Here is a 13,309-nt window from a genome sequence, read left to right on the forward strand (position 1 = left end):
TGAAGGCAGATAAACGTCACGCAAGGTTCATGGAATATGTTGTGTTGGGAGAGTCATGGCAACCACCTTCAGGTTTTACCAAAGCTTTCCTAAGGAGCTCCCAATGACGGTCATTTCTCCCAGTGATGAACTTAGGTGTCTTTCCCTCTACCTTATATAAATCACCAGGATAAGAGACGTTCTTGCACAGAGAAAACGAACCTGCCTTGCAAACCGGCATGCATTCAACTCTTGGTTTTGCTGTTCTCAGCTGCTCAAGCTGAGCCTGGGTTTCGATGCACAGTGAGTTCCCTACAAATGAACTGTCAAGTTGCAGACTTTCTAAGATGCAACTGTGTGTTCGCATGTCCAGTCACGTTACTTGCTCACGTGTCTGGTGTGTGTTGCCACATGCGTGCATCCTCTGCGAGTGGGTTGTGCTTCTGTGCACTTCACTGAGCCGTGCTGTAGAGAGGACAGCAGTGCAGCATCTTTATTTCAAGCCCAGGGTGTCTAGAAGCAAGCGTGAAAGCAGCTTGACGCAGCTGGTACTACTGAGAAGTATCAGCGGTTGTACTGCATTACTGTGCTTTCCAAGGTACTGTACTGTAAGATTAAAAATGCTTTCCTTATTATTTTGTGTTTTTTTTTAAATGTATTTTTTGGAGAAAAGTATTATAAACCTATGGTGCTCAGTCGTGTCCGACTCTTTGTGACCCCATGGACTGTAGCCCGCCAGGCTCCTCTGCCCGTGGAATTTCCCAGGCAAGAATACTGGAGTGGGTTGCCGTTTCCTCCTCCAGGGGATCTTCCCAACCCAAACTGAACAAGCATCTGCTACGTCTCCTGCATCGGCAGGCAGATTCTTTACCACCAGAGCCACTTGGGAAGCCCGTAAACTTATTAGAGTACCGCACTGTCAGGTCGACTGTGTCAGCGGGGTATCTGAGCTAACTCTGTTGGACTCTCTAGCAACCCGGACTTGTGAATGCACTCTCAGAATGGAGCTTGTTCGTATGTAGACTTCCTATAGTTTCTCTTAGTCTAGATTTTCAGATAGATTTTTTTCTCCTTTCTCTTTGACTACTTGCTCCTGTCTTTTTCCTCTCATTTAAAATACTAGTTTACTTTAAAAAAAACAGGAAAAAAAAAAACTATAAGAACACCATATAGACTGAAAATAAAGGGTTATTCTGTAAAAAAAAAAATTAGCTAAAAGAACACTGAGATATATTATCAAAATAGAATTTAACGCAAAATCCTTAATTTGGGAAAGAGGAAGACTACATACTATTAAAGGAATGCTCTATTAAGAAAGTAACTTTCATTCTGTTAGTATTATAATAAGATGCAAAATTTATAATCTTATAACATATTCATTTTGCTTTCAAAATAAATTTTACCAATTAAAAAAAAGAGTAATTTAAAATTCAGTAAAATACTACTTTAACCTTTGACAGAGCCGAAAGGCTCGCCTGTGCATGGGCCCCCTCTGCGTCCCTGGAGCCCGGTACCTGCTCACTTCTCCAAGGGAGCAACACTCACGTGCAGACTTGGGTGGTAGGTCAGCACGCCGTTGTCACACAGGGTGACGTACTTCTTCTTCCACTCCTTGTTCAATGACTTGCCACTGCGCTTCAGCAGCATGCCCTATGAGCGAAAAAGAAGCCAGGCAGAAATTAGTAGGAATCGTAAAATCCTGCGTACATTTTTAAAAAGAGTAGGCACATAGGTTACCTTTTAAATTGTTAAACTTCCGTCTTCTCTTTGCCATCTTAAAATGGAAATAAAACATTTCTGGCTTGGTCATGCGGTTTCCCCTTTCTTTTTTTATAAAATAGAGATACAATCGACATAAAATTCCCTTTTGTGTATGTGAGTGCAGAACTTAATATTGTGACATTAACGAGGGCTAAGATGTGCCATTGGTTCAACCAATGTAATACAAACCATTGTGATGTGATATATCATACCTTTTCCTATAACTAAGCTGTAAGCACACAGAGCTCCTAAAGGAATTAAAAAAGGAACGTAAATTTCCTTTTCTAAAAATAAGACTAACCATATTCTTCCTTTACGATATTTACAAATAAGAACATTTTATTTTACAGTTTTTCACTTCAGATCTTAATTTATTAAAAATGAAATTCCATTTGCAAACTTAGCAATGGCATTTAATAGATGAACTGTGTATAATTTACTTTAATCCATTTTTAATGAAATCATATTAAAGCTTCTTAAAAACCATTCAACACTTGAAACCGACACACAAGTATATTTAATCCAGTCTTCCTTAGATGACTGATGAGGATTTGCTCTTGTTTTTACTACCAATTCCCAGCAAACCTTCTGTCTCATTTCTAGGCTTTCTTGAGTTAAGAAAACCGGAGGCAGCCTGAGCTCCGCCAGGCCCAGCACCTTGAGTCGGTCCTTTCTTTCCCTGTTGGGGCTTCAGGCCCCACTGCTTGCATGTGTGCATTCTAAGCCGCTTGAATCATGTCCAACTGTGTGTGACCCCATGGACTGTGGCCCGCTGGGCTCTTCTGCCCACAGGATTCTCCAGGCAAGAGTACAGGAGTGGGTTGCTATTCCCTTCTCCAAGGGATCTTCATGACCCAGGAAATGAACCCAGGTCTCCTGAATTGCAGGCAGATTCTTTACCATCTGAGCCACCAGGGAAGCCCCACGTCCTCCTAGTCAGTCAGTTTTAAAGTTGAGCTTTCACATCTGGATTCGTCTAACTCCAGTCCACAGAAACAAAGGGGAGCAGGAGAACCTCCCTCCTTGTTCTTCCTCTTGCTGCTCACATGTTAATGTGATCAGGACTTCCCTGGGGTCCAGTGGTTAAGAATTCGCCTTCCAAACCAGGGACGTGGGTTCGATCCCTGGTCGGGGAAGTAAGATTCCACTTGCCTTGGAGCAACTGAGCCCATGTGTACCACAACCAGAGAAGCCAGCACATTGGAACTGCTGGGCCTGCAGGCTCTGGAGCCTGTGCCCCACGGTAAGAGAAGTCTGCCCATGTGCCGTGATGAGAGCCAGCATAGCCAAGACAAGGAGAAGTGCGAGATCATAAGTATGACTGGGAAAGCCTAAGACTAACGTGAGTTGATTCACCCAGATGGAGGCAGAAAGAAAATGGTCAGTTTGAAACAGAATCTGATACCTTAGGAAGGTGCGGCCTCCTGAGTCCCTTTGAGAATTTTTACCAGCCCCCACCCACCTCCTAATTCTATCAACCAGGAACCAAAGGACGAGAAACCACCAAGAAGGCATTTTTCTTTTGCATGGACTGGAAAAGCCTATTGCGTTTGTGACCCCCATGGACTGCAGCACGCCAGGCTTCCCTGTCCTTCACTATCTCCTGGAGTTCGCTCAAACTCATTTCCATTGAGTCAGTTTCCCAATATTATGACATTGTGTTTTTATGGACAGATTTTACAAACGTAACGGATTATGAGCCACCTGGGGACTCTGGCCACAATGTTTATTGTTTCTGAGGGAAAATATTTCGGAGTTTGAGGCAACTAACAAGTAAACCTTTGGAAGATCATTTCTTTGCAAGTTCTTATTTAAAGAAGCACGTGATATATAAAGCTGCAGACCTTGATTTCTTGGGATCTAAACCGACATAAACCAAACACGGCATTGAGACCAACAAAGGGAACCAGCTCCAGAAAAAATGTTAGCTCCCATTGGAGGGGATACAGGTTTCAGGGCACAGTAAGAACTAGTGTGTGTGGGGGGCTCGATTAGTGACAGTGAATTAGTGGCGATGAAAAAGCAACCCCTTAACATCATTAAATGTCTCTCCCCAGTGGGATTTCTAAGATTTTAAAACTTAGCATAATGAAATCTGGCACAGGGACTTCCCTGGTGCTGCGGTGGTTAAGAACCCACCCGCCAATGCAGGGGACACAGGTACGACCCCTGGTCGGGGAAGACCCCACACGCCACCAAGCAACTAAGCCTGTGTGCCAAGAGTTACTGAGCCCACGCTCTAGACACCGCGCACCACAGCTACCAAAGCCCGTGTGCCCTAGAGTAACCCATGATCTGAAACCAAAGAGAAACCAGCGCCTCCATGCGGAGCCTGCCCACTGCAAACAGAGAAAGCCCGTGAGGAGCAACAAAGACCCAACACAGCCAAATAAATAGATAAAATTATACATATTTTTAAAAAGCCAAATAAAGGTATATACATAATATAAACAAGTTCTTCCGTAGGCTCACCTTTTTCCACCCTCCATTTCAGATGGAATTCCAGCAACACCACCAGGGGCTGGGGTCACTGTGCATCCTCACCAGCTAAGAGCTGCCCTGCATTTCAGAAAGCCTTTTTAAAGATATTTTACTATTTTTATTCATTTATTTACTTGGCTGTGCCGGGTCTCAGCTGCAGCACGTGGGATCTAGTTCCCTGACCAGGGATCGAACCTGCGCCCCCCCCCACCCCAACATTGGGAGTGCAGAGTCTTAGCCACTGGACCACCAGGGAGGACCTCCTCAAGAAGCTTTTCCTTTCTTCCTCAAATGAAAGACAGGCTCCGTGAAGAGGGACACACAGAAGTCCTCAGGCCATCTTCAGGGCACTTTCAGGAGCAAGTCCTGCAATGCCTGGTGAGGGGAATAAAGACTCCTTTCTTGAGGGAATAAAAAAATTTACCAGGAGGCCAAGTGAAGAGGGGACATCATAGTTTTCTGGGGACTTAAATTAGGCAATTTGTTTAGGTGCTAGGAAAACAACATCTTGCTAAAAAAATAAATAAATAAATACAAAATCCAAATCTTTACTATCTTAAATAATCCTGTGATTCACCTCGAAGGATTCTCTCTTATTACCTGCACTATTCAAACACTGCAGAATTCAGCAGGGACTGAAGACCTAGTCAAGGTTATGGTTTTTCCTGTGGTCATGTATGGATGTGAGAGTTGGACTGTGAAGAAGGCTGAGCACCGAAGAATTGATGCTTTTGAACTATAGTGCTGGAGAAGACTCTTGAGCGTCTCTTGGACTACAAGGAGATCCAATCAGTCCATTCTGAAGGAGATCAACCCTGGTATTTCTTTGGAAGGAATGATGCTAAAGCTGAAACTCCAGTACTTTGGCCACCTCATGCGAAGAGTTGACTCATTGGAAAAGACTCTGATGCTGGGAGGGATTAGGGGCAGGAGGAGAAGGGGACGACAGAGGATGAGATGGCTGGATGGTATCACTGACTCGATGGATGTGAGTCTGAGTGAACTCCGGGAGATGGTGTTGGACAGGGAGGCCTGGCGTGCTGTGATTCATGGGGTCACAAAGAGTCGGACACGACTGAGCGACTGAACTGAACTGAAGACCACCCTGGCATGCTTGGAGCCTTATTTCTGTCCTTCAGCCTTGGCCCCAGCTGGGTTTATCATGCCCCCATCAGACACCAGGCGGGGACTGAACTGGCTCCCCACATCATATGTACACACGTCGGGGCTGCCCCGATGCCAGTCTGGGCAGAGGTGGCCCAGGTAAGGCGCACGTTTCTTTAAGCGGCCTGAGCACGCGCCACGCATTTCTAAGCACTGCCGCGCTCTCTCGCTCACTCAGCCCCCATCGGCAGCAGGACAGGGGCAGCTGCTCTCGTGGCTCCCTTGGTTTGGACATGAACTCTGACCACAGAGGTGAGGGTGCTCGTTAGCTGATGGAAAGTGACGGGACCAGCCACCCTGCCCTCTCCACTTCTTCCGTTAGCACCGTGGGCTGCTAAGTTCAGACCTGGAAATGACCATCACAGTCAAGCCTACCAGTGTCCCTGCCATGGCTCAGCCCAAAGCCTTCAGTCCCAAAGTACCAGCTCCTTCTCTCCTGGCACAAATCCCCAGCCCGAGAGAGGTGGGTCATCCAGGATCCTGGCAGCCATTCAGGTCTGATTCCTCTCCTGAGGGGTGGTGGCCAATCGGTACTGGTATTTCATATTCACACAGTGAAAGAAATGACAAGCACCCTTCTAACAGGAACAGATTCAGATGTGCCCCCTAAAATCTACTGCACGTGGACCCAGAGGAAGGGGTTTCTGTTTGCTGAATCTTGAGTACCCTGAGAATGTCCTAAACGCTGAGTGTCCTTGAGAGGGGGAGACTGCGATGAAGAATTTATGGAAGCACATCTCAAGGCTACTAAAAAATTCCAGGAAGGGGTGGTCAGGGCGGTTGCGAGTGGAGAAGGTCACATCTCCTGATGGAGGTTCAGCGAGGCCCAGTGAGGCCACCCTTCCAGAAACGGCCTCCCTGAACTGTGCAGGGAACCCAAAGTATGTGTCTACGTTTCCAGATCTCCTGATGAGTCAAGAGAAAAAGAAAAACTGGAGCTTTAGGGACAGCTCCTTATTTTAGAATGTTGGAAATGGATTATACACCATCTGCATGTAATTCAGGCCAAACCCAACACATGGGCAGGTCAGAGGCAGGCACCTCTGTGTTTGTGACCTCATGCCAAGAGTCAGTAGGAGGCAGTATCGGAGTCTGGACTAAGGCACTGGACTCACAGAGGGCCACGTGGGACCTCCATCCTATCACCCAGACGACGGCCATCCACAGCCTTTCACTTCCCAGAAGGGAAGTCCTGCATCAATGCCCACAGCTCTAGACGTCAGAGTCCACTTGCGCACATAAACATGTGAGCCTTTAGAAAAGGTCAGCCACGACACCAAGAGAAGCCAGCATGCTCGGTGGTCTCTCCATAAACAATAAAGAGAGCCCCATCCTGAGAAACATGATGGGAGGCGAGCTCTTTGATGAATTACGGTAGGAAGCTAGGGCTTTGGCGGAAGAACTTGTGTAATCAGAGGTTCAATTGGACTTCAAATGAGGAGACTCAGGCAACAGCTTCAGTGGATTCAAGACGTGTTTCCTGTTGCTTCTTTTTTTTTCCTTAAATTAATTCTGAACACTGATTTTTTAAAGAGTAATTTGTATCAAGTGGGAATCACAGAATAGCAGAATCTCAAGAGGCTCTGAAAGTTGAACCATTCAGTTCCGAATCTGCTAGATGAGCTTTTGTGCAGGATCCCTGCCTGGGCCCACCCTGCTTGAGCATCCCTGGGGACAGCAAGTGTCTGGATCCCTAGAGCTGCCCAAGCAGGAGTCCACGGCTGAGCAGAGATGGCGCAGAGGGGCGGGGGTTGGGGGGGGGGTTGGTCTGTAAGTCTGGAGCGGAGGCTGTCCCAGCATACCCTGACTTCCAGGGACCAAGGCTAGTTGCCACCAAGGTCCAGTAAGATATCACACAGCTACATAGCCAAGCCTGGTCTCAGCCCCCAACTCCTCTGGAAGCAAAAGGTTCCAGTGCTCTGACGTGCTGTGTCTCTCCTCTGAACACAGTAGGATCCCACCAAAGTGCCAAAGAGGGAGAACCCAGCCTCCTTTTAGGACAAACCTCTACCAGTGAGCCACGATGCTCAAACATGCCAGGAGGCCCTTCACTGCATCTGGCTGAGCCCCTAGATTGCATCCCTCTGTGGTTCTGTCTTCCCAAATTCACACACTTTCTACTCTAAGCGCCAAGGAAACGGAAAACCCTATAAATAGTTCATTTTAAACTTTTGAAGGACGTGAAGCCGTGATCCCACCAGCTAGAAGATGACAGAGGCCGGAAGGCGTTCTGCCGGGGACACGCGGGCGGGCAGCCCCCCTTGGCGAGGTAGACGGTCCTGCTGATCCTAAGTCCCTTTGATCCTGTGTGACCCAGGGCAAAACCGCACGGCGGAATGTCAAAATGTATCCTCAGTCTATCTTTCAGATGCCACTTTTGTACATGTAAAAACAATTTCCTGCTTCAAACTGTTTCTCACTGACCATCTACCCCAGTGTAGACGTCAATTACGGTTAATGTTTTATTTGACTCCTGTATGGCTTATGCCTCTGTTTTAAAAAAATTTTACTTTGAAACAATATGGGGCTCATTGTGAGCCAGATGCTGCTTTAAGAGCCTCACAAGTTAAGAATTACCTCCCCCCATCCCCGAAAGCTTATTACCACCTGCTGGTAATTACTCTGATTATCCCCATTTTACAGAAGAGGCCACTGAGGCACAGAGAGGGTATGTAGCTTACCGAAGGCACACAGCCAGCTTGGTAGCTGATCTCAAGATAACTCCAATTTGCACCAGGCTTCATGTTATTCCGGCCCCTGTGTAAATTATCCCACACTGACTGGGGGATGCCTGAGATTCAATTTACCCAGAAGTAGCTGAAGTGATGCCCCCTACATTGCATTTAAATCGAAAGACATTCTGACAGCTTCTGCTTTGGGGAGCTCTGGCCAAGAAGCCACGCTGTGCTCTGTCCATAGTCCTGAGACACAGAATTATGAAAAATAATGACAGTTTTTTTTTTTTCCAAATCATTAAATTTTGGGCTTTCCTGGTGACTCAGATGGTAAGGAATTTGCCTGCGATGTGGGAGACCTGGATTTGGTCCCTGGGCTAGAAAAGATCCCCTGGGGGAGGAAATGGCTACCCACTCTAGTATCCTTGCCTGGAGAATTCCATGGATAGAAGAGCCTGGTGGGCTACAGTCCATGGGGTCACAAAGAGTCGGACACGACTGAGCGACTAACAGACACAAGTTTCGGAGGAGAGTACTATGTACATGAAGAAGTGGAGCTGCTCAGTCGTGTCCGACTCTTTGCGACCCCATGGACTGTAGCCCACCAGGCTCCTCCGTCCATGGAATTTTCCAGGCAAGAGTACTGGAGTGGGTAGCCATTTGCTTCTCCAGGAGATCTTCCCAACCCAGGGATCGAACCCATGTCTCCCACACTGCAGGCAGGCGCTTTACTGTCTGAGCCACCAGGGAAGCCCTATGCACAAACAGATTAGAAAAACAGAAGTAGTATCTGGCACTTCAGTAACAAAAGTCAAAAACACGTAGCACTGGCTTGGAATCAGGCAGCAGATGGAGGCTGGTGGGACGGAGCAGCTGGAAGGACCATGAGGAAGATGCTCCCTGAGGGTGGAGAAAGGGGGCTGACCTGTGCGCTGGCTGGATGGACAGGTAGCAGACCTGCCCCCTGTGGGAAGGTGCAGCACAGCCAGGGCACCCAGCGAACCCCTGGATGGACCTGGCTGAGAGCAGAATGCCAGGCACACTGGCTGCTCAGCTGAGTCTGAAAGGAGGGAGAGGGACTCAAGGTAGTTTTCGAGCAGACTTAGAAATAAATATTTCAAAACCTTGCTGGACCAGACCATGAGAAAAATGGTATCTCAGTCCCAGCTTCTTCTCCAGCAGAAACCTCTGAGAATCAGAACTGGCCTCAGATCAAAGACCAAATCCAGAGAATGCTAGGAGCGAAAAGTGAAATTGTTATTTGCTAATTCGTGTCCTACTATTTGTGACCCCATGGACTGTAGCCCACTGGGTTCCTCTGTCCATGGAATTCTCCAGGTGAGAATACTGGAGTGGGTTGCCATTCCCTTCTCCAGTGGATCTTCTAACCCAGGGATTGAACTGGGGTCTCCTGCATTGCAGGCAGATAGTTTACCATCTGAGCCACCAGGGAAGCCCTGAATGCCAGGAGATGTGATTTCAAAATATAGACACCACCAGGGTGTGCCATTCAGACCCCCTTCTTGAGAACTCAGAAAGATTTAAGGTAGGCCCTTCATGTTAGAGAAGATCTGTGGATTAGAGACAGGGATGTGTAGACTGGCCTTTGTCTAATGGATGGAATTTGTAATCTGATACAAAAGACACCCATGAGGCCTTTTTTTTTTTTTTTTTTAAGAATTACACCACTTTGGACTAAAAAGCACAGAGAAGGTTCAAAATGAAAAGAGTTTCTGGGCTTTCAACCCAAGTATGGTAGGAAGCAGGCTGAGGAAGCTACGTAGCTATGAACACAGGCTACTTGTTATGGAGGAGGAAGGTCGACTCAGACAGAGAGACCAGGACCAGGGAGGATGCCCCCGGGAGCGTAACATCCCCTTGCCCAGAGCAGGGCAGACTGGGTGCCCGGCTGGGCTCAGAACTGCTGGGGACCAGAAACAGCTTCAGGCGTCCCGTCCCTCTCCTACTTTTGTGAATAAGGGATCAGCTGTGGTTCTCCCGTCCCTGCACCAGTGCTGTGTGAGTGTGCATGTGTGTAACATCACTTACCTCCCGAGTGCCTGGTCTTCAGAGGGGAAGGATTCTATCCCAGGAGCCTCACCTACATGCATGCCTGACCTAGACGACAATCTTGGCTGGAAGCCTGATGCCACATGGAATGAGAGTCTGTGCATCAGGGTGAGGGTATTTTGCAGGTGCGAGGGAAGACTGAAGTAGTCAGTCTCCAAAGATGACTCTCAAAAACCCAGCTCATTGTGTCGTCCCAGGACCCCAGACCCAATTTAACCAATAGAATGTGCCAGAAGTGGTGCTATTATTCTGGCCAAAGCCTGAAGGAGGCCTAGCAAGCTCCTGTTTTTATGCCCTTGGGAGCCCTAGCATCTGTAAAAGAAGTTGGACCATATTGCTAGGGAGACAGTGAGGAGGCAAAGACCCCGAAACCACACAGGGGAGAATGTGGGTCGCATCTATGGGGCAATCGCCACTGACCAGTGGGCATCCACCCCCTGCCACAGGAGCCACGTCTGCTGGGGCACCAGATTCGAGTAAGGGAATCAGCGTGGACACCCCAGCCCTAGAAGGCATTTTGTGGGCAGAGATGAGCTTTCTCCAACATCCCTGCCCCAGATTCCTGATGCACAGAGCCATGAGCAATAAGAAAATGGCTACTGCTTTAAACCGCTCTGATGTGAGTTAATCCCCGGCAGTAGATCACCCTTGCAGCATAAGAGCCAGAAGCAGTAGTCTGTACTCAAAACTGGACGCAAGGGCACCTCCCTGTCAATCATCTCACCCTCCAGACCAGCTGCAAAGCTTTAACATCTTTGGCCTGTCTGCACAGCAAGAAATGTACGGGCTTTGTCCCATTTCAAATATTCCTCTTCTCTTACTTGGAAATGGCAAATGCTGATCTAATTGTTACCATTTTGTTCTTTGATGCCCCAGAAAGGCTGTTTTTTTTTTTTTTTTTTTTTTTTTAAAATGATCTACAACCAATCTCAGACTCCAGGCAGGCATTACTTGCTTCCTTGGCTCAAGGACCGTTTTCTACTGTGGAGCAAAGAGTAGAATTATCTTTTAGGCTGCAATCTCTTTATTAGCCGTGTGTAGTCTCTGCCTGGTCCCAAGAGGTCATTGAAAGCCAAAAGCAATGTTAAGTGTACAAGCTTTAAATAACTTACAAAGTTAATGTAATGAATGTAAGTGGCGTCTGAAATCCATCACTCAGTGCCCGTTGCAGCCCCAAGCTGTGATAAAACACCACTCATAAATTTATATTAAAACCCTGCTCGATAGCAATTATTTACCAACAAAGATTTACTGACTGCGTTCGAGGCTGGGGGTCTTAAGCAGGCAAATCAGTCTTTGTTTTGAGTCGCGGGGACCAGTGGTCTTGGCGCCCGCCAGCCCAGAGAGCATCACGACACCAGGAGAACATTTAACGGCCAAAGTCCTACGAGGCAAGGGAGGACCAGCCTGCCGCAGGCTGAGCCACGGAAAGATCAGACCATCAACAGACATATCCACGAAGCGCTGATCTTCGCTCAGAGGCAGCATTTCTCATCTGCTTTAACAGCCACTGGAGGCCACACACGCATTTGACTGAAAGCAAAGGAGAGTCTGCGTGTGATTCAGCAGTCATATAAATTGAATTATCCTGCTGCACCAGAGGGGGTGCGATAGCTCCCTAATTATCAAGTTTAAAAAGATGGTAGTTTTTCCAGGGTTTGAATCCATCCATACAAGTTCAAAAATGTTTCATATTGCTGCTTCTAAAAAAAGAAGTGCCGTTTGCATCCTTCTTCGGTTCCGTAAGGGACACCTGTCAAGGGTGCCTCAGTGTCATGACAATTCCCATTCTTAGGACTTTCGAGTAGATTCTCCTGATAGCAGTTCAAGGTTTCTGTGAATTTCTAAAACATCACAGAGGAAAGCTGGCATCTTTACAAGAGTCAAAGAGTATGATCACCGAGCACTTAAGTCTCACATTTTCACTCAGTACTTTTGCTGTCATCAAGATCCTCCCCATAAAATGTATCAACCTTATCTACTTGTGCCTTAGACAGCAGGGGATCAAACCAATCAATCCTGAAGGAAACCACTGGAAGGACTGACACTGAAGCTGAAGCTCCAACACTTTGGCCACCTGATGTGCAGAGCTGACTCACTGGAAAAGACCCTGATGCTGGGGAAGACTGAAGGCAGGAGGCGAAGGGGACGACAGAGGATGAGATGCTTGGATGGCATTAGCAACTCAATGGACATGGGTTTGAGCAAGCTCCGGGAGATGGTGAAGGACAGGGAAGCCTGGCGTGCTGCAGTCCATGGGGCTGCAAACAGTTGGACATGACTGAGCGACTGAAAAAATACTACTTGTGCTTGGCTGACTTGCATTTGGTTGAGAGATACATTTCATTATTAGAAACTGGGGAAGCAGAGGGATCAAATGATCATATGAGGGACAGGGACATTCTTCTGCCTGGTCGGGGGCTCCTGCAGAAGCCCTCCCCCCCAGTCTGGTGTCACTCTCTGCTTGTCTCCCCAACAGCCTGCTTTTCCAGAACAGAACTTCACTCTCCATCCATCCTGCTCCTGCTCTTATTATGCCAAGCTGTCCCTTGCAGGTAACAAATACATGCTTTAGAGGAACATGCCTGGACCCAGAGGAGTGGAAATTCACGCACAGAAGTGTCTGTTGCAGGGGTGGCGTCTGCACCCTCCTCTGCTCACATCCCCCCATCACTTACACACTGGACCGAGCTGATGCTGCGAACTCCCCATCAGGAGAGTTGGATGTAAAAACCTGAGCCTTGGGCTCATTCCTGCTTCAACAGGAATCTCAAGGCCAGTGGACCCTACAGAGACTGTTCACACTGGGATTCCCGCAGGACTGGGGCTGGCAAAGTCAGTCCTGCGAGACAAATCTACCTTCTGCCTCTTTTCTGTAAATAAAGTTTCATCAGAACGTGGTCATGTCCGTCCTTACATGTGGCTGCTTTACATGGCACAGCATGGCTCAGGAGTTGCAGGAAAGATGATGTGACTTGCAAAGCCTAAAACACTCACTCTCTGGCCCTGGAACCACACAGAAGCCATCAGCAGCCACTGACTTAATTTAAAATTGGCACAGCCTGCTTTTCCCCACTTAGTTCCCAGTTTGCATCCTCCCCTTACTCCTTGCCCTTCCTGGGGAAGACCCCGTTACACTTACGGAAACAGGGCTCTGGGCTTCCATAACCTCTACTGAA

At 47.7% G+C, this 13,309-nt stretch overlaps 1 protein-coding gene across 6 annotated transcripts in view; it reads right to left on the bottom strand.

Annotated features, from left to right (window-relative positions):
- Positions 1 to 13,309, bottom strand: part of AGAP1 (ArfGAP with GTPase domain, ankyrin repeat and PH domain 1) — a 573,926-nt gene that overhangs the window by 203,798 nt on the left and 356,819 nt on the right. For all 6 annotated transcript variants that reach the window (XM_069584757.1, XM_069584767.1, XM_069584775.1 and 3 more), the window contains exon 10: positions 1,525 to 1,629. In XM_069584757.1, the coding sequence (XP_069440858.1) occupies positions 1,525 to 1,629 (105 nt within the window). The remainder of the gene's footprint in view (positions 1 to 1,524; positions 1,630 to 13,309) is intronic.

This window comes from Ovis canadensis, chromosome 1, assembly GCF_042477335.2.
Source record: "Ovis canadensis isolate MfBH-ARS-UI-01 breed Bighorn chromosome 1, ARS-UI_OviCan_v2, whole genome shotgun sequence".
NCBI lineage: Eukaryota > Metazoa > Chordata > Mammalia > Artiodactyla > Bovidae > Ovis > Ovis canadensis.